The following is a 27,672-nucleotide window of genomic DNA, read 5'->3' on the forward strand; positions in this document are numbered from 1 at the left end:
TCAGTTAGCTTCTTGACAGTAATGAGAGGACAGCCGCAGTTCAAGCTTCAGGTTTTATTTGAAGGAGTCATTCATCACACATGAGACCAGATTCACCAGTGCATGTTTCCTCATAATACCTCAAACTGCGACAGTGCTGTAGTGAAAACCACATTCACCATAAAGTCTTCCCAGCGCAGATGGGGGTCAGATTTAGGATGTAGTAAGGAGGCGTAGCTGCTAGGCGCTCACTGCCCTCATGATGTTGGTGTGACCGGATCCTGGGATCCAGCCCGTCACCACAATCACCATGTCTCCTGACTTGAAGAATCCTCTTGCTTTCCCTGGAGAGAAATGTGAGTGAAAATTATTTAAATTCAAGAGGAAGATGATGGGAGCAAACATCAGACACACACACACACACACGCACACCCACGCGCACACACCCACTGACCTATTTCCATGCCAAAGTTGACCCTGTTGTCGACATCGTCGGCCCAGACGGGAGCAGGAAGAGGGTGGAAAAGAGCAGGAAATACGCCTCTCAGCAGCTGGGACTGACGCGCCACCTGAGGAAGATGCAGTCAGCCATTTTTGTTCTACTTTAAAATCTTTGCCCTTCCGGTGTTTGGATTTGTTCACACTCTTATAGCCTTTCCAAAAAAAATAAATCAAAAAGCTTTTATTTTTTAAGACAGATCAACATAAAGTGACTCATAATTTTAAACTGACAAGGGATTAGTCATTTTTTTGGTAACACTATATTTGACGGTGTGTGCATAAGACAGTCTTAACATGACATAACAACCATCATCAACATGAAGAAGTCTTCATGAATGCTTGTGTCTTTATTTGGTAAATAAAGACACTTTTAATGCAAAGTTGACATTTTGAATTGACTTTTTATGCACATCTTAATGTGATTTTACATTAAATGTCTCATTATTTGCATGCAAAGTTGACACTTTTAATTAACTTTTGTTGCAGGTTTGCATTAAAAGTGTCATTATTTGCTTATTATTGCTTGTTACAACAGTCGTAAACATTTATGAAGACTCTTTCATGTCTCATGTTAACGACAGTCTCATGTCAGTCTTATGCTCACCCCTTCACATAAAGTGTTCCCTGTTCAAAACTCAGCATTAAGATCAGCATTACTTTAAAATCATTTACCGCTTGAAGGTGTCAGCTTAAACACAACACAGTAAAGCAAATTGATGAAATTAGAGAATAGAAATAAGCCAGAGTTTGGTTCATACAATCATAAATTATATATTTTTGCTCACCTCATCTCCATGATTTTAACTCCTCACAGTATTCTTGCTTTTGTTGTCAGTTTCATTTTCTGTTTATCATCTTTGAGCTCATAATTTTAGATTAAATGTTTTTATAGGATTCCAGGTTTTTTCTGCAGACAACGTCTTTAATTTTCACTCTGATGTGTCCACACTGTCAATATTTACAACAGTGAGAGTAAATAATGACTGCGTCGCTCATTGCTCAGTTTTTTTTCTTTTTTTTTAAGGACGGATGACTCAGCAACAATTAAGCTGTAATTTAAACCGAGACAAACACACAACTGTTTATCTCCGAGTTTATCAACCTGAGGGCTTCTGGTGACGGCGATGATTGGACAGCGAGGCCGGTATCTGGACAGGAGGTGTGCCGACCTGGAGAAAAAGGTGGAGAGAAGGACAGAACATTTAATTAAATATATTAAAGGTTGGTTTTAGCGTTGTTAAGCACAGGTCACTCATTTAACTTCACTGTGTCTCTACTAAATTTTATGGTTTCCATATGTCTAATTTAAGAGAGGAACAACAGTCAGCTCTCAATTACCAGAGGAGGTTATCATCTGATAATTTCAGGTGATTTGTGTCAAAGGTTCTCTAGATCCCATCTGTTGTTTGCTGTTAAGGTAGATGATGAATGTATGTCTGAATTTCCTCATTGTTAGCCAGACAGTATACCTTTTTTCCTCAGTGCTTAATGATCCGTCCAGGCTTTAGCAGTCTGCCTCCTTACAGATATTGTTGCATCTTACTGATTTAGGACATTTGAACATCACACAAAAATAACCCAAATAAATAAATACGAAATGCAGTGTTCAAATCATGATTTCACTTATTAAGAGACTAAAAACCTAGACAAAGCAACGTGAGGGAATAAAAACTTTGCTGTCGGCTACTGTGATTTCAGCCCGGCTGGAAGGTTTTCAAGCATTAGCTTTGTGTTTTAGGAAATGCTGCAGCATCTCCATCCATCCTCCACTGCTCCACATTGCCTCAGTTTGTGAACAGTGACTCACTGTTGCTGGCATTATAACCATTTAGATCAGGGGTGTCAAACTCTTTTTTGTTTTGGGCCAAATTAAGATCATGAATGCCAGAATGTATTGATAAAACCTGCTCACAAACTGCTAAAATATCCATGAACTCCAGCTTATACAAATAATTTCATCTTATTTATATAAACTGGAATAAAATACAGTTTATTGGTATTTAAAATTACAAGAGGCCCTTAAAGTAACTCATTCTGGCAGAACTGACCAGACTGAAATCTCATTATCTAAGAATGATTTTGTACAAAAAATATAGAGAATATTGTTTTGTATAATCCTAACATATTCAATGAAGTATAATAGGTCATCTTAAAGTCTTACAGGTGCAGAAATCACCCAAAACTCCCAAGAAAATTCAGTAAATTGTGACACAAAAAATAAAATATATGTACAGAGATAAAATACTCAATGCTACGGCCTTGAGTATTGTATCTACGTACGTAGATTTGGTAACACATCTAAGAGTCGTGTCATACTAGTGATCTGAACCTTGGCTATAGGTTAGGATTGTCATCACAATTTGTTTCTGTCTAACAGAGATTGAACGAAAAGTGAACAGATATTTACAGAGATGTAAAGTAAACATGAACTTTTATGCCAGTGGGGCGATGGCTCACCTGCCGCTGGTGGTGAGGACTATAATTGCCCCTGCACAGCATTTGAAGGACGACTCCACAGCTCCAATTGCAGTGACTTCTGTGGGGTCAGAGGACAGAGGGGTGAGCCGACGCAGCTCCTCGAACAGCTGGTGGTGGTAGATGGCGGCCTCTGCTTCCCTGCAGATCTAACATCGAGCAAACGTGAACAGCAAACAGAAGAAATGAGTGTTTCTAATGGAAATGCAGCAAAACGGACCAATGCTTGCACACTGTGAGACTCACTGAGTGCATCATTGCTACTGCCTCTAGAGGAAAGTGTCCCTTGGCGGTCTCCGCAGATAACATCACACAGTCGGCTCCATCGAGCACGGCGTTGGCCACGTCACTGCTCTCCGCTCGGGTCGGCCGTGCGTGAGAAACCATGCTTTCCAACATCTAAAAACACATTAAGCACACCATTTCTCTCCTTTAAAGAGTCTTAGTCACAGAATAAAAGACTGAAGAAACAGATAATGTGGTAAAATATCCAAGAGAGGAAGTAAGGGGCTTTGTAAATAGACTACACAACAATGAAAGGGAAATAAGAGATCATTCACACAGAGGCAATCAAGTATAAATTTCAAAGATCATTAGTAGTGAACCGGCTACGAAACAACACGAGTCAATAAGAGGGGCCGGCGGTTGGAAAATGAGATAGCTTGCAGCGTCGCCTAACAGAGACCATATTTCCTGCAGCACTTAGGGAGCTGCAGATATCGCTGATTAGTGTGTAGGTGCCGTTTGTGAGCTTAGGTCTCGAGTAGAAAACCTGCTATAACGCTGTCACTGCGAGTCAAGAGCGGGAGCATAAACAACATGCAGCACTGTGACTCAACATGGCTGCAGGAGCGTGGAAGCATGCGTCTCTCTGGCTGGGTTTGTGTGAGAAAGATGAGACGAGTACGAGAGAGAAATTGCTTATTGGTGCATTATGCTGGAGGAGAAGGTTAATCAGCATCTTTAATGTAGGTTTCCACTGACTTGTTTGATGCTGGACAAGCTAAAGCTGCCGTTACGAGTCGACACTTTATCACTTCTGCGTTCTTTCATGTGGCTGCAGTTGCGCTCTGACCTGTGTGGCACAAATGACGGGCTTTCCAGCAGAGTTGCAGCGCCCAATCATCATCTTCTGGGCGATGAAGACTTTCTCAGCAGGAATCTCAATTCCCAGGTCACCCCTGGCAACCATCACACCATCACTCTCCGCCAGGATCTCCTCAAAGCTAACACGGAAATAAAAAGTGTCAGGAGGTGAAATGCTTCAATTGGAAGAAATAAAGTATATTTTAAGACATCTGAATTACATAAAATTTGTTAATGAAGTTGAATATTTGAAAATAAAACAAATAATACTGACTAATTACATGAAAAAACACACAATATTAATATTGAACTGCATTTAAATAAAAAAAAAAATAAATAAAAATTATAATTTATATTTTATTAAAAAATAACTTAAATGCATAAATTATAACAATGAACAACCATGAATAAATTTAAAAAAACTGTTTTATAAATAAAGTTCTTTCCTGACATCCCACAACTGAGAAAAAAACTAAAAAATATGAATGAAATGAAAAATAAACATAGCACAATGAATTAAGATATACTTAAAAGCAGGGATAACACAGGTTGCAATAAAATAAAATAAAGAATTTTCTAAACAGCTTGTATTAAATTAAAATAAATTATGTGTGAGCTTTAAATGCAAGAAAAAAGTGCAGGAAATAGTTTATAGAATTACAAATATCCTTTATTGTCCCACAAAGTGGATTTTTCTGTGGAACAGCAGCAAAGCAACAGGCAATACCAGCAAAAAGGTTCAGACAAAAAAATCTAAAAATGTAAACATCATAAAAAATAAAAATATTGTACAGCAAGGGCATATTTTAACATAAACACTCTGTAGTTATAAAAATACTCCAGTCCAGAGGAATGTGCAACAGTTGGTTAATTAGAAAATGTACAAAATGTGTGTGTCTCTTTGAGCAGTAAAAGCCAGAGTGAATGCAAGTCAAGCTAGGTGTTCACATCGTCGAAGCTGCAGCAGAGCATCTGATAAGTAACGCAGGCAGCCGAGGTGCGACATAAACTGTGTCTGATATTTTTAATGGCGGCAATAATTTACACAGACAACCACACCGCTCGCTTATCAAACACGTCAAATCCACAGCTGACAAATGATCCTCACTACCAGCCTGATGGAGGGGGCCAGACCACCATCAACTACAGATTTATGAGCCCTGTCACAGTCTAATTATTAGACCAGCTGCCTGCAGATTCTGTTGCCCAAATGGTTTTACTTAAAAAAAAAAAAATTCCTACCAACTTACTTCTTAACTCCCTGTCTGCTTTCCACCTTGCTGATCACTTTGATGTGTCGACCGTGAGGCCCCAGAGCCCGACGCACTTCCTTCACATCGTGGGCTGACCGGATGAAGCTGGCGAACACCATGTCAACGCCATGAGACACGCCGAACTTCAGGTCGGCCTCGTCCTGCGCGCTGACCGCCTGCAGGCCGATCAGATCGCAGCCGGGCAGGTTGACGCCTTTACGGCTGCAGAGGACGCCGTCGGCCTCCACCACCGTGTCCACCCAGTCCGGACCTGCAGGAGCAAGACCAGCATGATTATATAGAGGATATTAACAACACTCCTGCAAACCTTCAAGATTTAAATCTCAGGGTGGAGCAGATGCAGCTAGTTTCTCCATAAATGGGGAGTCTTAAAGCTGTCCTTACCAACAAAAGCTTTTGAAATAAACACCAGTAAAAATATTCAATACTTTTTTCCTGTTTCATTTCACATTATTACACGTAAGTTAATTTCTGAACGTATTTGTTTTGATTTCTTCCTGTGTATAGATTATTTAGGTTGATACCAACACCTGATGAAAATTTCATGTCCGTACAACTTTAGAAATACAGTTACTATGAATGATGTGTTCAATATTTATTTCACCTGCTGGACACAGAATGACCATATTTGTACACACATGTATTTACAGAAAAAGCTAAATATAAACATTTTTGATGATTAGTGCATTATTTTAGGGTTTTTTTTCTTATTCTATTGGTCCCAGTTCCATTAGGAGTCAAAACTAAACATTTGGAAAGCTTTGAAATACTTTGGAAATTTAAAATACCTTCATGGTGTTGATGATGGGCTGATCAGAACCAGCTGGCAGCCATGTTGAATTGTTGGTTGTTGAGACTGTTAACCATGCATTTTTGGTTGAGACCAATTTTCACTTTGTTAAATAAAAACTTGCAAAAAAAAAAAAAAAAAAAAAATATATATATATACCTAAAAGCCCAGTCTCATGACAACAATAGCAGATATTTGTAAATGTATGAACACTTCTATAGCTTTTTGATTTTCTGCTTGTGTTTAGATTGTTTAACCAATGAAAAGTGGGGATGTTAAAATGCATTGTTACCTATTTCTAATACTTTGAGCGCAAGCAAGCCGTCATCGATGTAAATCCTTTTTCCCTTCTCCAGGACTTTAGGCAAGTTGGGATAGTCCACCCAGATTATCTTCCCATCTGTCTTGTCTTTGTCACTCTCTGCGGTGACGACTCGCACATGGCTGCCCTTCACCAGCTCCACCTCTTCTTCCACTTTCTGCACAAAAACACAGACATAAAAACAAATACACACACACACACACACACAAACAAAACCTGACGGGGACTGACAGACTGGAAAAACATTTTTAGAAACGAGAAGCACGTTTGTCGTTTTTCTGGCAAAACTTGAAGATGGGAGGTGTTGACATGAAATGGCTTCAAAATCTCCATGAAATAAATCGCAAAAAGACAATCCAGAGGGAAGCTCCAGTTTTCTTCAAAATAAATATTTATTTTAGTGTACACATGGCGTCACTTGGATTATTTGTCTGAATTGCTAACTTGCTAAAGAGCTAATGCTCTTTTTGCTCTTAACAAAATTTAATCTACAAAACAAAGAAAATGCACACTGTTCACATTTTAATCTGCATAAATATATTTTCTTTCAGAATTTTGTGCTACTTTGTGTTGGTCTAATACATAAAATCCCAATAAAATACACTGAGGTTTGGCGTACAGACAGGATAAGTAGCAGAATAGCTTATCAAGCCCTGTAGATACGATGTAAACACGGAGCACAAAGAAGGTAAAAAGACAAAAAGCAGTTCAGAAGCAACTTAATCTTCCAGACTAACTGTTAAACTGATGTATGAGACACAGAAAGCAGGGATCACTTTTCTCTTGGTGCATTTTGTCAGCTAATCAACGCACGAGGAGTCTGCCAAAACCTTGGAGGTATTTGTTCTGCACAGTAGGCTAAAGGCAGCAGAATCACAAACAACACAATACAATGATGATGAAAATGCGAAGCATCTCACGCCCACAGCTGTTATTTTTCCAACAGAAATAACAACCTGTAACAAACCGGCATCATCAGGGAGAAGAGATTTTCTGCTCTTCTTTATGTGTGTTTGATAAACGGGCGTAACACACTCACCCCTTTCACCAGACCAGAGCGGATCTCTGGGCCCTTTGTGTCCAAAGCAATGGCCACTGCTCGATAATACAAAGGGTCAGATGTTATGGTCTCCACTGCCTCCCTGATGTTTATAATGGTCTCGCTGTGATACTAAAAGGCAGAGAACGAGAGTAATTTATGACCGAGTGCAAATCCAACAGCATGACCATAGTGTGCAAGCTGTTGGATTGTGAAATGAGGAGCAGAGGGAAGCATTAATCACTGCCATTCACGCACTTCATGAGTTCCATGAGAGAAATTTAGACGAGCGATGTTCATCCCCGCCTTGACCATCTCCTGGAGCTTCGGGACGGATCGAGATGCTGGGCCTGAGAAATGACACAGATCATAATTAAACAAGAAACTTACCACCAATCAAATCAAATCTTATATTTTCAATAAATTTACTATTTTATATCAAGTTTTCCAGATAAGTTCTGCTAAAGAGCAGGGGCCTCATGCGTAAAAGAGAGCACAGTTTTCACGTTGAAACTTGGCGTACGGAAAAGTTTAGAAAAGTGTGTCGGATGCATAAAGCCGTGTGCACACAGGTGGCCGCACACCTTTCCTTTACAAATCCTAATTTGCGGGAAACCCTGTTGCCTCCCATAAATGCATGTAAATTAGTATAAATACCCAGAAGTCTGCCACCACATGAAGCAATAAGTAACCTTTTGAAGCAGTATAAGTATTTATAATAATAATAGTTCTATATTTTATTTAAAGCGTGCTTTGAGGACACAACGTCACCTCGCAAAAATAAAAATACATAAACAAAAAAATCCAAATGAACATCGTGCAAATGCCTGTTTGAACAGTAACGCGTTCAGCCGGGATTTAAAGCCGGCTTTATGTTAGCAAGGTTTGATTCTAACATCTATTTCAGTGTGGAGTTTGCAGTTTTTGCTAATTGCTCTCATTGTTTTTCTCGGGCTGCTCAGTTATCCTCCCACAGGCCAAACATAACCGGATCACAGTAAACGAGAACACTAAATTAGCTGTGGGTGTGAATAACTGTCTGAGTTGTTTCTTCAGCTGCAGAAAGTCTGTTCATGCTTAAAGTAAAACTTCAAACTGTTAGAGTCGCTTAACGAGGCTGGGATCCACAAAGGTCCAAGAGGCCAAGACTCTTATGACTGGACACCTTCTCCTGTGATTTAATCCCTCATTTATCCATTCCTCAATGTTCAAAACGCAATTAAACAAGAAGAGTTTCAGTATGAAACTTCAATCTAACTCAGTTCAGTTGGAATGACAGATATTATGCTTTGAGGTTAAATCACCTGAAAATCTTAATAGCATGAAACACCAATAAATCTCAACTGGTCTTCCCATTTTTTTATGAAGCAGATAGAAGAATCTTTAAAACCAGACTCCTCTAAAAAGAAACTAGCATTAGCAATACTGCCTGTTTCAAACAGAAAACTAATTATTTTCTTGACATTAAAGACCTTGGCAACAGGAAAATGATGAATTAATGAGTAGTGAAACACTGGTAACAGTTTTTTACAGTATTAAGAAAATTACGACCACCTCCATGAACAATGTCCGCCATGCTTGGGTTTTTCATTGTTTACGTTGCACCCTTAAAAAATACTTAAAAAGGCATAGATTTTCGCTTTTGTGCAACTTTATTAAACAAAATCCACGATTTGAGTTCTCTCTTTACCGTATACAATCACGGTAAAGAGATAATGAACTTTCTACTCCCATCATGCTTTGCGTCGCTCTTAAAGAGACATTGTTACGACAGAAGTCTATAAAATAAAAAAATAATAGTTTTAGTACATATTTAGCCACAAACTAAATGAATGGTTTAACCAAATGCTAAATAAAATAAATGCTTGACCAATAAGATCAATATGACTATTAATTAAACATCAACACGTTCCTAACATATTTCCAGGTCTATACATTTACGTCTGACCTCTGACCTCTGACCGTGAATCTGTCACTCTTTGGATGAAATGTGACGTCACCATTGATACTTGTGGTCGCTTTGAAAAACATCAACATAGGAAAGAGTTTTCCATCTAATTTGAGTAAAGAATAAAATTAGATGTACATCATATATCAGAATAAAATATTTAGGCCACTTTATTTTACAGCTTTTCCCTTAATTCCACCCAAAATCAGCAAAGTTTGTACAAGTGAATATCTCCTCTGTTGGTACAATTGTACATAGAGTTTTCATTTTCTTTTTCATCCTCGATGTCTGAGCCAAATGAACAACAGATGCTAATTCCAACATTTCCCATCCAGAACAATGTGCAGGATTTGTTTTAAGAGAGGTTTCTATAGCACTCCTTCAGACAGATCATGCAGTTTGAGTGGTGTGGTGGTTTTCTCTGAGAAAATGTTGGTAGGTATCAGTGAGACTTTCAGCTGCTTCCATTCACTGTTGCTTAAACAACCTCTGGATTTCTTACTAATATAAAGTGTAGTGAGACAAAGGGTCGATGCAACCCTATTGTAGTACACCTGTTCCTCACATAACTATGAAAAAAAAACAAGCCCAGGTTTGATTCAGTTACACAATGCCCAAATCAATAAAATTGATTTAATTACAGTCCAGTTTCATTCAGCATCAAATTGGTGCCGTCCAATATTCCTGCCTATTATTCTCATCATTCATTCCTCCCTTTTATTCAGCTTCTCTCTCCAATTCTTCACTGTTTAGTAGAATAATTGTCCAGGTTATTTGCCTATAAGACTCTCCAAACTGATTAAAGCTGCAAACTTCATGGTTCTTTTTGTAAAGTAGATCTCTTTTCTGGGCAGATTTATTGGAAACATTTGTTGTTCCACAGCCTGTCTTTATAATTGAATACTAATGCTCCTTTCACAAATGTGCATTCACTCATATGTCATCTGCACCACTGAACCCAACTGGGTTTGTGTGCTTTTTGTTCTGTCTGCTTTTCTACATAGAGAAAGCATTGTCCATAACTACCCCAAATCATTTTAGGGGTTGATTCAACAGACCAGAGGAAAAATCTCCACTCTCAGTTGCTAAATTATTTTTAATACCATATCTGTGAATTAGATTTGCAGAGATTTTAGACTGGAAGAGCCTAATCTTCCCATAAATTATTGGACAGAGTTAATCACGTTTAGTGGTTCTGAGCACATGCAGGGATTTCTGTCCCAGAATAATTTTTAATGAATGTCACAGAGATGGCATGTTAGTAAAAGTCTGTCTGTGGGGATGTTTAAACTGATATGATGTTAAAGATAACCATCGTTTGCTTCCAACATACAGTTTCAATTAGCAAAATTGTACATGCAGGTCCAAACATGTGGAGCACCATTAGTATTCTTGTAAAATGTTCTTTATAAATAAACCTTTTTCAGGACATTGTAGCCTTCAATGAGAAGGATGAGAAGGAATAAAAAAAAAACTAACAGAAAAAAACCTAGAATAACTTTTCCTTCAAACTATTCTTCTAATTTTCTGATGACTTATTGCTGCAATTCCTGACCAACAAACTCCGCCAGCGCACTGACAGCTGGACACGTCTGTCGTGACAGGAAGTCGGCCATGACAGCTGTCAGAAAACAAACCTAGAGCCCAAACCCGCCGTCTGGGTCGGTTGTGACACCCACCAATGGTGCAAATTATGCTGGTGTTGCGGGCTGTGATCGGCTCTTGGTCGATGTCCAGCAGGCAGAGATGCTCCAGGAAGGTGTCAGCCATGCTGGCGTCCAGCTGCTGGCGCTGAATGAAAGAGTCCGGCATTGTCATCACATCCGAGTAGCGCCTGATGAGAGCTGAGGGGACAAGGAGAGCGCCGTCAGAGGGGAGAAGCTAATTGAGGAAACGCGGCTGCGAACTCCAGCTGTGAAAATGAATGAAGGGTGCAAAGTGATGTCTGGATCAGTGATAACAAAGAATGATCGATTTCTAATTTTCACCGAGACGCTGGGCTGACATTAACAACCACCTGCAGGGGTCACACAGGATTACATGCTGACATTCATCTGTGTTTAGCAGCTAATAATACGAGCAACAAGCCACTGCTCTGCAGATATTCTTTGATGAGAACTGAAAGGGTGTCTGAAAACTGAGAGTACAAAGGTAATAAATGCAGGGAGTCGTTCAAAGCAGAAGGTTTTCCAGGCGACTGAAAGGTGCACAAGATATTTGTTCTAAAATAATGTTTCCCTCTTCAGTGGAGCAAAACGTCAGAAAGATGATAAATGATGCGTTCAAGATGCTCAGAGAAGATATGGTGGAACAACGTGGTTGAATCTCTGTTGTTTTGATTGTGGTCAGAGTGATGTTCTAAATGTCTAAGAGGAAAATAAATCTTTTATCTGTTAGAAATAAAATGATAAAACGCGTCACTCAGTCGCAAAGCTTCACATAAAGCAGACTATAAAAGTATTTACACCCCATAAACTATCACATTTTGCTTTGTTATAAACGCATCACAAAATACTAGGAATGTTTTTTTTTCCACATTCATTTGCTGATCAAAACTGAAATGTGTGTCTGGTACTTGTATTTGCCCCCCTCTACTCTGCTACTCATAAAAAAGATAAAGCGTAGCTGGTTTCTCTGAACAAACTAATTTAATCCCAGTGTAAATGCAGCAGTCAGAGCTACGATGGAATGGCTTACACCAAAGCATATCGATGTGTTAGAAAGGTCTAGTTAAAGTCCAGACATTCATTCAGCTCAGGCTCAAAGATTTGATAATTGATGTTTAGATGCTCTTTGTCTCATCTGAAAAAAAAGCTAACGCTAAAACAAATTCCTAAAGACTCATAGCTCTAACCAAAGCAAATGATGTTTTTAAAGCATTGAACTGAGCAGGAGGATGTGAGCCACACTTTTCAGATTTTTTTATTGCAGAGACAACAGAAGGGAATATGCAACCTTTTCCTTCCACTTTACGATTATACACTAATTTGTGTTACTCTATCACACAAAATCCCAATAAAACACATCAAACTTAGCAAAACACTTTGTTCACATCACCGCTAAGGCTCATGATAATCCAACAGGTCTCACTTATGTCTACTTAATGCACCTAATGCTTACAGAAATGAACTAATAAATGCAAATCTGGTACTTTTGGTTTGAACTGCTTCAACACAAGAGACCCACTTCATTTGGGGCTCATCTTATGTTGCAACGCGCGCTTTGAAACAAGCTTAAAAGCACCTAAGTGTGTTTTAAACAGACTGAAAGGGTAGAAGCTGCTTCTCTATGTGACTAATAAAAGCTCCCGGTTCTTCATCACAGCGACGGTTTTATTTTTGCAGCTGCAGCAGATGCACAATAAGATCTGCACCCGTGTTCACGTCTGTTTGTGTCCCCCTAACAAAGACAAATCTGATACTCCTTTTTCTTCCAGCTGGACCTCTGGTTTCTGTCAGAGAGAAAAATTGCTACCAGCCTTGCAGCCTGGCGTTCAACATGTAACATCTGTTTCTAAGAAAACGGCTCTACGATTCTAGAAAGTATCGATTTGAAGTTTGAGTTTGACCTGGCAATGGCTGGTCTTCTGTTTACTTATCTCTGCTTTTCATTCGTCAATGCAAACAATTTGATTCCAAGAATTCTTTCAGAGATCCCGTCTTGTTATTTTTAGACTAAAAATAGAAGCAATTAGCGGTTAGCAGTTAGCGGTACTCGACATGCTATCATCCATTGGTGGTGAAGAGTTGAGAGATTAAACCAGAAAAATTAGCTCCGGCTTTTCATGCAGAAGACTTCTGGAGGGATTGATCTCTAATAATTAAGTCCATTTCGAAGGATGTCACAGTCAGTCGAGCCTGTTTTTATTGTTTTGTTTTCTAAAGTAGTAAAAGCCGAATATGGACCATAAAGAAAAGTGGGCAGAACTGACAGACAAGGTCAGTGCAAACAGCACAACAGGGTGTGAAAAGCTGAGGAAAGAGGACGACAGGAGGCAGGCTACGCTTATAAAAACAAGGAGGAAACAGATCATTTGCATTATTTCTGACACTGCATCAGAGTCCTCTATGCTTAATGGACAGGTAGCCTGCAAAACTCCTGACAGCGTCTGCTGTCTAGGAGCTTTGCATCATAAAAGCTCCTCCATCCTGCAGATTCAGAATCTGTCAGTTTTCCGTTTTTGCTTCCTCTCTGCGCCTCCCTGTGACCCAGTTCTGCCGCTCTGCTGCACACATCATCACAGGTCCCACTGAGATCCGCCTCCCTCAGACCCTTTCTCCCTCACGTGGAAATGTGTGCACGCACCTGACAACACACACATCGATTCCTGTTCTTGGAAAGCTGGTTATAAATAAAGCACAGCTCGGGTCAAAGACACCAGAGTTACAAAACATGAGTCTGACCTGAAACGCCAAGTGTAACTTGGTTTTGAACAGATTTTTCCACCAACTCTGCAGCTCCTCCAGAGTTACCAGAGTTATTTCTCCAATTACTCTCCTAGTTGAACCACAGTGACATAGCAGTTTTGCACTTGTACCAAACTCTCTCCATTTTCAGATGAAAATCTGATAGATCAGTGATCTATGAGATGTTTAAAGCTCAGGATATCAAATAATTTATAACCCAACTTTAAGATTCTCTGCTTATTTTCCCTTTAACTATCTGCTGTGATTTTGGTGATGCTGTTTGTTCCCCAAAGCTCCCTAACAAACCTCTAAACCCTTCAAACAACAGTTTAATAACACTCTGATTAAATTAAGACAATTGGCAGGACTGAAGTTCATTTAGGGGTAGCAGCGTAGAAGAAGCTTTTCAGATTTTTTTATTAATAAAAGTTTTGAAAACCACGTGTCATTTTAGTCTGTCCTATAAAATCTGAATAAAACACAAAGTTTCCAGCTAGTTCGTGAAAATGACTGAGTTCCAGGTTATGAGTAATTTTGCAGGTGCTGTATGCAATCAGATGGAAAAACTGTTTTCTGCTCCAACATTGACCATCAAACTGGCTAAAAACCAGCAACATTGTCTTAAAGCATTTCAAACTTTAAAACATGTTACTGTTGATTTAATTTGGTCGAATCTCTTATTCACCTGCAAATAAGGAAACACATGCAAATTAAGCACATTTTAAGAAGTCATCCTACTCAGTTGCATTTCCCATAGTGTGTGAGGATAATATCTCTATTCTAATAGCTGCACATTGTCTTTACGTTATAATTTTGTACAGTATGTTATTAATACTGTTACTATTGTTATTGATAAGCTTGTTTTTTAAATATTTTTTACCACTTGAGGAACTTTTTGTATCTGATGCTGAATTTCTCCTCTGTGGGACAAAAAAAAGAGTAATTTCTACTGTATTCTAAGCGACTGATCAACTTACCCATTTTCATCCATCCAGGAGCTTCAAGCCTCGTTTTAATTTGTTGCTTTTATTTGTGTAATTTATCCTTCTCAAAGTTGTGTGCTCGTCTTTCACTGAGTCCCATCTCACCAGAACGAGAGTCTTCATTCAGCTTTTCCCTCTCCCTCCTCTCCCTCCTCCCACTCACACTATTTGCATTAGTCCTGAGCGGGTCAATATGATGCTAAAACCGTCAACGCTTTGAGTCAACAAACCCACGATGGTACCAAGACAGCAAGATGCTCTACAAACTGGAGACCCGTGGGCCAAATCCAGCCCGCCATAGCTTTTTTTGTGGCCCCCCAGGTTCTAGATTAAACACTAAATGTGCTTAAATATTATGTTATCAATCAAATCATTGCAGTTTGTATCTGTTTACTGTCAAATAATATCAATCAGTCTCCCCAGTTTCTTGAGAATTATTGTGGAAGTCCATGGAAAAGCAGCAAATTCACACACTTTTTTGCGCTTACAATTTGGAGTTTATTGCAGATTTTTCTCAAAAATTTGACAAAAAAAACTTTCTTACTTGTACTAAACAGCTGCCTCAGCCTTACCTGATGTCAGATTATAATAGTCCACAATCAATACAGCGAGGAATAAAAAGTTGCATTTTCTGTCGTAAAAAAGCGCAAATATTGCAAAGATTTTCAAATTAGTACCACAAACACAAAATCCTACAGGCGCTGAAAAGATGTTCAATAATGTTGTTTAATTTGAAGAATTCATTGATATTTTAACAGTTTGTGAACGAGTTTTATGCCCTTTAAGAGCATTCATGATCTTAATTTGGCCCAAAACAAAAATGAGTTTGACACCCCTTCCCTACAGCATAAAACTACAAAACTGCTGCACAAATTTAACCTGGCTAAAGTTATATTTTAACTTGTCTTAATTGTTTTGCTCATCGCATTGTGTTGATTTATCTGTTGACAGCACAATGAATGTTGTGAAACACTAAAGAGTTTCTTACTTTACAGCAGCAGCTGGTTTTGAAGAGTCGCTTGGACAAAACAAAAATGTCCTAAGAAGCTGCTGATGTTTCTCAGAAAGCCAGTTGAGTCATAGAAAATGTTTGACTTTTAATAATAGAGAAAAGTCATTCCAATCAGTCTGAGTTGTATCTGACAGCAGAAGATTACAAAAGTAATGTGAACTGCTCAAAAGGAGCTGCTTTGAGTGATTTAACGTGTTCACCAAAACGTCAGAAGGTGAGAGCGACTGTAAATGCTTGAGATTTCCACAGAGCATTAGTAAGTGTTTCTTTTTTTATTATTATTTCAAGAGAAAACACTCGCGCGCACACACCGAAGAGCAATTTAGGGAGATTAATTAATTTCAGGGTAGACAGAAATAGCCAGGCTTCACAGGGAGAACAAGAAAACATGTAGAAAGATTAGAATCCATGGCTTTAAATGCTGAACAGCAACAGTACAACCATGCACCTTGTAGTCAACATACCGTAATTAAATTACAAAAAATTCACTACGTTCACACAACAATCAAATCCTGTATGTTTTATATTATTCCACAAACACAACCTGCTGCTATAAAGTAATTGGAAACATTATAGTTATAATGCTGTTTTTGATATTAAAACCAACATTTTGACCCAATCCATATATTTTTCTCTCTAGGTTCATTTTTCTCGCTAGATTGTTAAAGTGTTTCAACTGGGAGACCTCTTTGACAACCGTCTTTTGCATAAAAATGAAACTTGTAATTATTTTTTTTTTTTACACTTCAGTAATTTCCCGGCAAGTTTTGTTTACACTCGCAGCAGCAAATTGCCATTTGAGTATAAAAACCCAAACCCCCGCAGTGTAAGAAATTAGACGAGACGTGTGTGTAATAAATGGCAGCTTAATGAGGTTTTCCATTCATGAGCACAGTTTACTCTGCTAAGTGGTGTCCACGCACGGTCACGCACCGTCCCACACTAATGCAACGTGTAAATCTTTAACTTAAACAGACCTTTGCTCCAAAACTGGAAGTCTAACCTGCAACCCGAGCCTGCACAATGTCACAAAAGAGCTAAAGGCCGCAGTTAAAATCAAAGTCGGTTTGAATCTAATATGAAAATGTGACGCTGGAAAAAGGAGATATACCAGGAAATCTTTCCGTGTTTCACTTTAACCTACTTTAAAAGGAAAAAGACGGCCAAAAATTAAGGGAAGGCATCTCTCCAAGCAGCAGATCTGCCTTCTAAATAAAGTAAATATTCCGGGAATGTTTCCTACATTACACACTGACCATCACAACAGATTCATTCACAGTTTGAATCTTGAGAGTGGAAAAAATTACCAACCTGTTGGACGCCGCAAGAGGCAGGGAAAGACTGACACATGAAAAGGAAGTAGGGGAAAAAATATTAACGGGGTGTGTCAGCTGTGAGTTTTAGCGCCATCTCATGGACAGAAATGCCAACAGTTCAGTCACAGAACACAAGAGAGGGAAATCATCCTTTATTTGACTCCATTGTAGATGAATACAAAGCATGAGAAAGCATATGGAGCTCCCAGTTCAGCTATAACTAGGAGAGAGGAGTTAAACTGAGCTAAACGTGGTGAATAAAACGTGTTGGATGGTAAAAGGTTTCCCTTCCTGTGTGTCAGAGCTTGGTGAAGGTGATCCTCGGTGGAGTCTCTGGCTGCAGGATGAGGGTAAGGTAGGTTTTGATGTCCTCTGAGGACGGAACGCTGAGATGGAAGTTGAGCAGGATCTGAACAGAGAGAGGAGGATGAAGGCAGGACCAGGGGAGAGGAAAGAGGAGAGGCAGAGCAGACTTTAGATTCAGACTTCAGATTCTTTCTTAATTCATTTCATTTTACACTACTTCATTTTTTTCATTTACTTTAAATTAAAAATGATTTTAGCAGAAGAAGCACAGTTGCGCAGTTGGTAGAGCTGTTGCCTTGCAGCAAGAAGGTCCTGGGTTCGATTCCCGGCCCGGGGTCTTTCTGCATGGAGTTTGCATGTTCTCCCTGTGCATGGTGGGTTCTCTCCGGGTTCTCCGGCTTCCTCCCACAGTCCAAAAACATGACTGTCAGGTTAATTGGGCTCTCTAAATTCTCCCTAGGTGCGAGTGTGTGTGTGTGAATCGTGTGTCCTGTATGTCTTTGTGTTGCTTTGCGACAGACTGGCGACCTGTCCAGGGTGAACCCCGCCTCTCGCCCAGAACATAGCTGGAGATAGACACCAGCAACCCTCCCGACCCCATTAGGGACGAAGGGTGAACAGAAAATGGATGGATGGATGGATGAGCAGTGTGGACACACTTCTGTCAGTAAGTTGTAAGGTCCCACCAAAACTTAGACCAAACCTACGCCCTTGGTACTATCTTCTATCTTTTCCCCCCTTCTTTGCTTTTCACTCCCTCCCTCCCCTTGTTCTCTTCCTCCCGCCCTGTCTGCTGTGACTCACATGCATGAGCAAGAGTTGCATCTCGTTCTCAGCAATCCTCCTCCCGACGCACTGCCTCGCCCCAAACCCAAAGGCCAGAGAGCGAAAGCCCTGACCCTCTCCTCTCCGTCCGTCCTCCTTGCTGCTGCTGCCCCAGCGACCCGGATCAAACCGCAGCGGATCCTCGAACACCAGGGAGCTCCTTCCCATCGGATAGAGGCAGGCCTGGACCATCGTCTGCAGATGGGATATCAAACTCGTAACCATCATGTTTTAGGACATGTTGGGTAAGCATGGAAAGTGGGCAACACTTACCCCTGCAGGTATGTGGTAGTTCTGGAGAACGATATCTCTGACAGGATATCTCTGCACTGTGATCCCCACCGGGTACAACCTGACACAAACCAATAAGCACTGATATTTCCAGCTATTTAAACCTTTTTTTTTTTCTGTCAATTAATTCCCGACACAACCTCAGGTGTCCCTTTACTGAAAGCACATACTTCAGGAAGCTGTTCCCAATTTCTGATTGCTTTTCCTGCTCTGCTGGTCCAAAGGAACAAATTATCCATCACTGGAGGTTATTACTGTTTCAAAGTCACAGCTGCTGCTGGTGTTTTTGTTTTAGATTTAAACATCATTACTGAAAGTCGCTGCTTCGACTCAAAATATCACAAATGAAATCATTTAAAAGACGACATAGTTTAGTTGCTTAATGTATAAGACATAAAAATAGATCTGTTTGGTTGTATTGTTGTAGATGCAGTTTACTACTTTATTAAAAACAAAGATAAACACTTTATAATTTCTTTGTTTTAATGTTTACTATCCTAAAGATTTTCCTCCAAATAGTCTTAAAAATAACACATCTGAGAGCAAAACTTAAATTAAATCCTTTCCTATTAAAGGTGGAAAGGTGATTCCAAAACAATTTAGGAACCATAAATCTTTAACAAAACACATCAATAAGATTTACTTCATCATAAAAACAAAAATCCTCTGAAAAATATTTATAAGGCCACAAAAAATCCCAAAGAATTAAAGTTGAAACAGCTGACATGACAACTCAAAGGCAAATAAACAAGTTTTATTCACCAGACTATCTGGTTTAATTCAAGTATTTTCTTGCTTTAAAACACTGTTCTTTGCATCAGGAGAGAAAAAAACTATATTGGAAAATAGAGTTGGATGTCAACAGCCCAAACAACATGATGGCTGGATTTTAACTTAATGGTTTTAATGTGTAGCAAAAAAAAAAAAAAAAAACAGCAATATGATGGATATTAAACAAATTAACTAAAATTAATTTGACATTTCTGATTTCATTTTTCTTCATGTGGCTTTTAAGATCGCTTAATATCCTTTTTGTTTCACTAATTAATGTAAAATCAGATTATTTATTAATCCAGTTGATGGAAGACTCCACAGACTAATTTAGTATCCCTCCATTTGCACCATAAATCTTTGATAACTCAGATTTCTTTGTGCTTTCTGTGCATAGTTTTGATGTGTTTTCCTTTCCACTGTCTTAACTCTGGTCAGTGCTGAGCCATTTGCATGGTGAGACGTTTTGCCTGGTTTCAGAAACAGAAATTGTAAAACGATTCCATATCTTCTTGCTCTATTGATCTGAAAATGATTATCCATCAATCCCAATGACTTCACTGAACTTCATGACACAACTGAGTGAATGTCTGTTGTTGAAGTAGAATCCAACAAAAGCACCAGAACAGATTTACGTGTCAAAGTACCTGAGAACCTCTTTGATTGTGGCTTTCAGCAGCGGCGCCCCCTGCAGGGCTTTCTGAGGATCACCGCCGGCCTGTGAGTACGACGTCCTCACCTGCTGCCTGATGCTCTCCTGCACCTCGGGGTTGCGTCCCAGCTCAAACAGGGCGAACTGCAGAGGAACAGCCGTCTGCAGAGAGGATCAAATGAGACGTGACACAGACTCTGGCCATGAACGATTATCACGTGGACACACAAACACAAACACACACCGTGTCCACTCCTCCAGCCATCAGCTCAGTGACGTTGGCTTTGATGAGGTCTAAAGATAGCTGCCCTTTCTCCATGAGTTGCCCCAGAACGCCAGTGTACTGGCCCTCAGCTGCCCCAGTCGCAGAGCGGCGAGCCTGGGAGGATGAGAGCCGCTGATAAGCCCTCTGGATCCTGGCCTGAGCTTGAAGAAGCAGAATAACTGAGTTAGGGGGAAAGCTGCCGCTGACTAAAGATGTTACTCTAAACCAAGCGTGTCTAAAGTGCGGCCCGGGTGCCATTTGCGGCCCTCTGAGTGATTCTGGGTGGCCCTTGGTTGCACTTTAACAATGGCTTAAATTTGGTTTCCCTGGAAGTTGTTGCAGATACTCGTTTCAAAACAATGTTAGGGTGAAATTATCACTGATGCCAGACATTTCAAAGAAGATATAGACAATTTAACATTTTACAATAGAAAATCCTTTTCTTTTGAATTTAATTGAATTAATTTTAATACTAATAGGCACTGACATTTAATAAACTTGGCAAAATAAATCAAGAGTGAGCCACATCCTGTTTTTGTTGCTGAAAAATCTAGAAAAAGCAAATCAATCTGAAAAATCTAGAATATGGTTTATAGTTTTTTTTGTTTTTGTTTTTTTTTTCTGGTCAACAAAGTAGACACATCTTATGTTTTTAATGTAAAATGAGTTATAGTTCAGCTGTCTGTAAATATCTGACTTATTTGCTTATTTGCTTATGAAACACTGTGAGTTTAGAGACTTCTGTGGCCCTCATTGTGAATTCAATTTGACATTTTTGGCCCCCACGCCAAAACATTTGGACACCACTGTCTTAAGCTAATCAGAGCTGTGCTGCTTCCCACCATGACTGAAGATGTGGTCCCAGGCTGTGGCGTGTTGGGTCCACAGGGGAGCGCCGATGCGGAGCAGCAGGCGAGGGGGCAGGTAGAGGAGTGGAGGGGTAGTTGTCAGCATTCGCTCCACTGCCCAGATGAACTTCTGAGACTCCAGCGAAGGAGAGGAGGAGAAGAGGCCGATGCGTTCCCCGTAGATCACATGGCAGCTGGCTGCAGAGGCGAGGAAAGAAGAGAAGGTGGGAGGATTAGACGGGTGACTAAAAGCAAACGCTTAACAGAACATTAAATCGTCAGCGCTTTTAATTCAGCGTTTAAACCTTCGGCAAATTATTTTCAGCTCGTGGACTTAGGATTCACAGCAACATGTAAAAGTCTTCAAATGTTTTTATTGTAGAGTAAATTCTAAAAAGTGTGGCAAGCATTTGTATTCAGTCCCTTTTACTCTGATACTCATAGATTAAATCCATAGTGAGATCCTATCTTCTGATGTCACACAATTTCTAAATTTAATTCAGTCGGGGAAACATTTGTAGAGAAGTTAAAAGTAATACTAAAGCTTTGAACATCCCACAGATTAGTGTTCAATTTATCATCCAAATATAAAAAAGTGAGGCAGAAGAAGGTGCTCTGGTTAGATAAGACAAAACATTAATATGTGTAGGAAAACTAAACAGGAAATCACCTGAACACACAATTTCTATGCTGAAACACAGTGGTGGCAGCATCATGCTGTAGGGATGTTTTTTTTCAGGAAGCATGTCAAAGTTGATGGAGGAAAATACGAGTTAATCCGGAAAGAAAATGACCAAAATCAGACAGATCAACGTAGATTCATCTGTTACAGTGGCCTAGTCAAAGTCCAAAGCTAAATCCAGTAGATAATTATTGGCTAGACATGAAAACTGCACTGAATACCAGAGACGGACAGATCGATTCAAAATATCGATAAAATCGCTACCAAGTCACTGTCAATACTGAGTCAATACTAGCATTCTAAGATCAATAGTTTCACATTCCATGTTGAATTTTTATTTTAATGTTTTTAAAATTTCTCAACAAAATGGTTTTGTTTTGATTTCTTTCAAATGATAATTTTTTTGTATTTTATTTATTTAGGAAAAATGCACACAATTCATGTTAAAATGTTATTTTATTTTGTAGATTTCTATAAACTTTGTCAAAGTTTTGTCTTAGATTTGACCAAAACAATTCAAAGGAAAAAGTCAGATATTTGACAATATACCAAACCTAAATATACAGCATCGTATCGTTATTGGTATCAACAATACGGGCCTTGTATTTACTTGGTATCTGATCTATATCGCACACCTCAACTGAGTACAAATGCATGTCCCACTTTTCAGATTTCTATTTGTTTAAATGTGAGGCAACCTTCTCCAGTCCACTTCCCAGTTATGCTTCACAAGAATCCCCAACAAACACCCTGAAGGTTGATATTGTGAGACAAAATGTGAAAAGGTTTTTGCACAATGGTGATTATTTCTCCCAGAGTGTGTGAAATCCATCTGCATGTTTCTCTGCTATTTCATTTGTAAATCCGTCTCTGCAAAGTGAAGCAGAGTTGTTGTCTTGGAGAAGCTGCGGCTCGTTTCCTCGCACATCCATCGAGTGTCAGACGTGCTCGCGTTGCGTTATCCTCACATAAACCTCCTGGGCTGAGTTTCACTGGAGCCGATTCCTCGTCTGGCTTTACACCTTCCTTGCACTGCGGTCCGTTTAGATCAGACCCACATGACTAAGTTATCATCCTCACACTGAGTCACACAGGAGGGGATTCACACTTGCAAATGTGGCGGCGGAGCACTGCAGACGGACGCAAGAAAGACTGCAGCTTTGATCATTTCTGATGTTTAAGGACCATGTTCTCCTTGACCTCCTGCTTCATCAACACGATTCGCCTCGGGTCAGACTGAAGTTTGGCTCACGTACAGTCTGTAAATATATTCCCTAGGGTGATTGGTTCAGTGGAATTGTATTAAACATCTCCAAAGAGTGGTATTTTTGTAAGTTGTGTAATTCCTCTGACGTCAGAAGCTGCTGCGGTATCCGCGTCAGCATTTGTGACAGGAATTGCTGATTTTTGCACTACAAAAAGAACAAAATCTTTCTAAATGTTTTTGTTTCTCCAGCAAAATATCTCAGTACATTTCAAATAAAATAAAACTAACTAGATTGTTTTAAGTAAATAATTCATGAACATGGATGAAAAAAGTAGCAGTGGAATAAGACATTTTCTCCATATTATAAGTTAAAATGTCTTATTCCATCAGCAGATTATTTCTCCTTTTTCATCAGTATTAAGGAATTATTTACTTAAAACAAACTCCTATATCTTGCTAAAAAGGTACTTATAAGTTAGCTTTGTCTTATTTCAAGAGTACTAACATATTTGCACAAGAAACTAGACCAAGAGTGCTTGGTAAGTTTTTGTATTTTTTGCAGTGTGGGCTTTAATATACTGCCTCCTTTACTTTTCAAACTATTATGACCTTTATGGGTGCTTCGGCTAATGAAAAAGCGTGACAAAGACACTCCCTGACCTTCCAGCGCGAAACGGAAAAGGTCAGGACTGGGATCGATGGTGAGACTCCGCTTGCCCTCCTCTCCTCGCCCTTCCTTTTCCACCCTGGCCTGCAGCATGCCGCAGAAGTCCTTCGACACCTCATCGAGGAGGGGGAGGAATCGCCTCACCGACGCGCTCAGCATCACCTCCTTGTTCAGCTGAAGGCGGTCGGACCTCCACTCCTCACCATTCCTGGACAGAGAAGAGCGGCAGGGAAGCAGAGAAGTAAAGGACGTTCCCAGTGATAAAAGAAAGTAAAATCTTACTTTTGTTTGTCTTCTGTAACCATAATAACATCTTTTTTTTTTAACCCAGATCAACAGTAACTACAACCATGTCAACTAGATACAATAAATCCACTCTGACATGTTTAGTTTTGTTCCACTTGATTTTGTTTGAGTGGAATTTCTAGCTGAAGATACAAAGTATTTGTACTTCTCAAACTTTTACTACATTTCAACAAATTTATTGTGTTTTATTGGGATTTCATGTGATAGACCAGATGTGGATGACATGGACTTAAAGTTTTATCATGATATTTTTTGGTGCTATTGTGATAAAAGTAACTTTGAGAACTATTAATTACTTCTTTTTTAAATAACTGTATAGTTTTGACTGCAATCATAGAGCCACAAACATAAATACCGCTCTTGAGAAACATAACCAGTAGTTACCATGCTGCTTTATAACACCAGTCACAAACAGAAGTGTGTTTTGTATCACTAAACTGCTCACAATAATTGCATTTAATCATATTTTCATATTTATTTGTATTTATTGAGAAACAACAATAAATGTTTTTGTCATTGGTTCTTATTGAACTGTTTGTTCAATACTAAAACTAACAATCCTGACAATACAAACAGTTTTGTTGTTTTTTTAACATAATTAATTGAAATTTATTGTGACAACAATAAAAATCTAAATTCTTATCATGACATGATAAATAATAAACGATTAATTCTTACCCCAGTAATGGACCAACACAAAGTAGAAACTTTTGACAAATAATTGTCTGAAAAGCCTGACCAGCTTTTCTCTCTCTGCTAAAAAAAAGCATCCCATCAGCATGATGCTGCCACCACCTTGTTGCACTGAGCTGATGACATTTCAAACTGCAAACATTACATCTTATGGCTACTTTCCCTCATTGGTTTTCTTCTAGCGACTCTTGGATACCAGTACTGATACTTTTGATTAATTTTAGATGTATGATAAATCTTCTGGCCTTTAGGTGTTTTTGGAGTTTTTAATTTGAATTATTTTGTTCAAACCTGGTGCAGAATTTAGATAAGTTTATAGGTATCTACAAAAATGCATTAGTGATAAAATATTGACATTATTTGCATTCTAAAACAAAGTGCATAAAAAGTACCATGTATTGATGACATAACTTTTATTTTCAGCAATAGAAGACAAAGTAGTTTGGTTTTTTTTTTTTACTTTTTTTGCTGGCTTAACTGTGAGAACTTTTTTTTTCATTGTTATAAATAAGAACCTCTTGTAAAGCCCTTGGATTCTAATATGTCCATAAAACAAATAAAGTCTGGTAGTTTTATGTTGTGTAACTATCAGATATTTTGACTATAACTGTAAATAAGAAACATTGCAAGATCTGAACTCAAGTACGAAATGCAAAGCTTTCAGGGATAAAAACATATTTGAAGTTGACACATTTTATGTTTTGATTTTGCACTTCTTTTCTTTTTTTCACTCAATTTTCACTCATCCTGGCATTTCAGACATGTTGCTATCCAAACGCTCTCTGAGTGGGAAGAAGGACCGGAAGGTAAAGCATACTGCGCATCATTTCATCCAACTTGGCTCACTTTTTATGCAAACATAAACTGCCATGAGTTAAAATTTATCACCAGATTGCACTGCAATGAGTCTAAAAAGTCTCTGCAGACAGAAAGGAAGTGAGTATTTCCTCAACAGGAGTCATTAAAGCGCAGACGGGGCACTGACTTGAGGAAGACTCCCTTGCTGTGGTTGCGTATCTCTCGGTGTGTGGCCCACGGCTGCAGGGTCATGCGTCGAGGGTGCAGCCCCTCCGACTGAAACAGCTCGCTTATGTCAGACGGTAACAAGATGTTCACGCTGCTAAGAGTGCCCACCTTCTCCCTTTCAACACAGACAGAAGAGCTGGTGTAAGAACAAAGGCACAACGTCGTGGGCGGTTCTAGACCGGGGCCATCAGGGGGCCAGGGCCCCAGTAGGAGTGATGAACGATGAAATCCGCTGGCACAGAAACCGTAACTAATTGGTCATTTAGAGAAACTTCATTTTATATTTTCAGTTTTACAGTTTTAGGTGTTTGATGTTTAGAATATTCATTATCAGGGCTTTAAACCCAACCAAACACACATCATAGAAAAGAAATCATTAAGATGTGTGACAGATTTAATACACATATCAATAAAATAAATAGCTATAGTTTGTACAAAATGTTGATGTTGGATATAGGTATGTTTCTCCTTAAAAGATATCCAGCTTCTTTTTAAAAACTGACTTTTTCTCACCTTTTTTCTCAGTCAAATTCTTTCATTTCTCTGTTTCACTTTTAGCTTCATCCATTTTGAGACAATAATTTTCTTCTGCTAGATCAGGGGTCTGCAACCTGCAGCTCCAGAACTACAACTGGCTCTTTGGCTCACTTCATATGTTCAGCGACGTTTTGTTTTGTTTTGTTTTGTTCAATCTTTTGGATATTGAACTGGCCGCTTCTTGGCCCCCCTGGCGACTTTGGTCTAGAACCGCCACTCAACCACATACACACAAACAAAACATCTCTCTGTACCTGTAAATGGGTCCGAGGACATTGAAGGTCCGCTCCATGTGCTTGTGAAGCTGCTGGAAACGATTTTCTCTCCAGAACTTCAGCAGGTTGATCCAACCATTCCTCCCAGTATGAGGGATCTCCTCAAAGCCTCTCACCCGTCCATCCACACCGCCTCTTCTGACCGCTTTCAGAGCTCCTTTGCCTCCTTCCAGGTTAGCATGCACCACAGTCCCTGCTGCAGTCATACAAAAACCCTTTTGAGGTAGAACGCCTAAAAACCTGGACCCAGATGTTCCCTGTACTCTCCTCATGGTCCAACCACGATGTGTCGGTCACTCTCATCTACAGTTGTCAGGACTGGTTACGTTCCTGCTCTACTTCCAGCCTCACAGGGCCTTGGATGTGTATTTTTATTGCTCTAACGAACCGATAGGAGGTGGTGATTTATTAATACGAGCATCAGAGTTCAAGAGAAAGACAACAGAGCCAGAATGTTCATACAAAACAGAGAGACACCAGCTGGACAACAAAAATGTCTTCAATAAAATTTTCCACTACGGTAAATTCTTGTTACAAGGTTATTTTATTTGCTTTCTGTTTGGTATAAAAACCTTCAATAAGCCTTACTAAAATTAGCTTAACAGCAAAAAAAAAAAAAGAAAAAAAAAAAAAAAAGAAAAGATAAGACCTTAAACTGTGGCTCATAAACACATACAGAGTCCTGATAAAGTATTCAGCCCCATATAAACCTTTTCCCCTTTTCTGTCATACTTGCATGTTTCAGATCAAACTAATTGTAATATCAAAGGTAACCAGAGTAAATCCAAAAATCTTTTAATGACTGATGACTAAAAGACCTAAACAAAAACCCAAAAAAAAACAAACAAAAAAAACTTATCAGGCCCCAATCTAAAGAAATCCTCAGCCTGGAAAGGGTAAAAAAGTTATTTAAGGCTTTGAAACTCCAGTGAACCAAGGTGAGAGTCATTATCTGCAAATAAAGAAAACATGGAGCAGCGGTAAACCTTCCCAGGAGTGACCAGCTGACCAAAATTACTCCAAGAGACCATTAACAAATGACCAAGAAGACAATCTAAAGCACTGCAGAGCTTACCGACTGATTTCATGTCATTATTCCTCATTTACCAATAAAATGGCATCTATTTTGACAAAAATTAACTCCTATTTTACAGAAACATCTTGGAGATCCTCAAGATCTGCAGAAAAAG

The 27,672-nt window shown here is 39.2% G+C and overlaps 2 protein-coding genes across 5 annotated transcripts; both read right to left on the reverse strand.

Moving 5' to 3' along the window:
• Positions 1–39: 39 nt before the first annotated feature.
• pklr (pyruvate kinase L/R) lies at positions 40–17,200 on the reverse strand. Of its 2 annotated transcripts, none has more exons than XM_044115988.1 (12): positions 17,127–17,200; positions 11,094–11,258; positions 7,725–7,816; positions 7,467–7,598; positions 6,398–6,584; positions 5,292–5,565; positions 4,031–4,181; positions 3,202–3,354; positions 2,938–3,104; positions 1,583–1,649; positions 434–548; positions 40–323 (listed from the first exon to the last, which is right to left on the reverse strand). In XM_044115988.1, the coding sequence occupies exons 2-12, from the start codon at positions 11,230–11,232 to the stop codon at positions 220–222; spliced, it is 1,581 nt and encodes a 526-aa protein (XP_043971923.1). In that variant the 5' UTR covers positions 11,233–11,258; positions 17,127–17,200; the 3' UTR covers positions 40–219. The 2 variants fall into 2 exon arrangements, with proteins under 2 accessions (XP_043971923.1, XP_043971921.1); XM_044115986.1 differs by lacking the exon at positions 17,127–17,200 and adding an exon at positions 14,798–14,969.
• A 53-nt stretch (positions 17,201–17,253) lies between these two features.
• On the reverse strand, positions 17,254–26,820 carry LOC122830567 (cytochrome P450 11B, mitochondrial). Of its 3 annotated transcripts, none has more exons than XM_044115983.1 (9): positions 26,462–26,820; positions 25,630–25,785; positions 23,639–23,853; positions 21,084–21,287; positions 20,221–20,402; positions 19,972–20,138; positions 18,536–18,614; positions 18,242–18,457; positions 17,254–17,540 (listed from the first exon to the last, which is right to left on the reverse strand). In XM_044115983.1, the coding sequence occupies exons 1-9, from the start codon at positions 26,752–26,754 to the stop codon at positions 17,430–17,432; spliced, it is 1,623 nt and encodes a 540-aa protein (XP_043971918.1). In that variant the 5' UTR covers positions 26,755–26,820; the 3' UTR covers positions 17,254–17,429. The 3 variants fall into 3 exon arrangements, with proteins under 3 accessions (XP_043971918.1, XP_043971920.1, XP_043971919.1); XM_044115985.1 differs by lacking the exon at positions 26,462–26,820 and adding an exon at positions 26,184–26,256; XM_044115984.1 differs by lacking the exon at positions 25,630–25,785.
• Positions 26,821–27,672: the final 852 nt, after the last annotated feature.

This window comes from Gambusia affinis, linkage group LG05, assembly GCF_019740435.1.
Source record: "Gambusia affinis linkage group LG05, SWU_Gaff_1.0, whole genome shotgun sequence".
NCBI classification, from domain to species: domain Eukaryota; kingdom Metazoa; phylum Chordata; class Actinopteri; order Cyprinodontiformes; family Poeciliidae; genus Gambusia; species Gambusia affinis.

Coding starts and splice junctions, on each gene's coding strand:
- pklr (XM_044115986.1), bottom strand. Junction 7,599..7,724: donor TCTCTCATGGAACTCATGAA/GTGCGTGAATGG, acceptor TCTGCCTTTTAG/TATCACAGCGAGACCATTAT. Junction 5,566..6,397: donor GCTCAAAGTATTAGAAATAG/GTAACAATGCAT, acceptor TTGCTCCTGCAG/GTCCGGACTGGGTGGACACG.
- LOC122830567 (XM_044115983.1), bottom strand. CDS start 26,754: ATGAGGAGAGTACAGGGAACATCTGGGTCCAGGTTTTTAGGCGTTCTA. Junction 21,288..23,638: donor TTTCCGTTTCGCGCTGGAAG/GTCAGGGAGTGT, acceptor TCGCCTCTGCAG/CCAGCTGCCATGTGATCTAC. Junction 20,403..21,083: donor GGACCACATCTTCAGTCATG/GTGGGAAGCAGC, acceptor TGCTTCTTCAAG/CTCAGGCCAGGATCCAGAGG.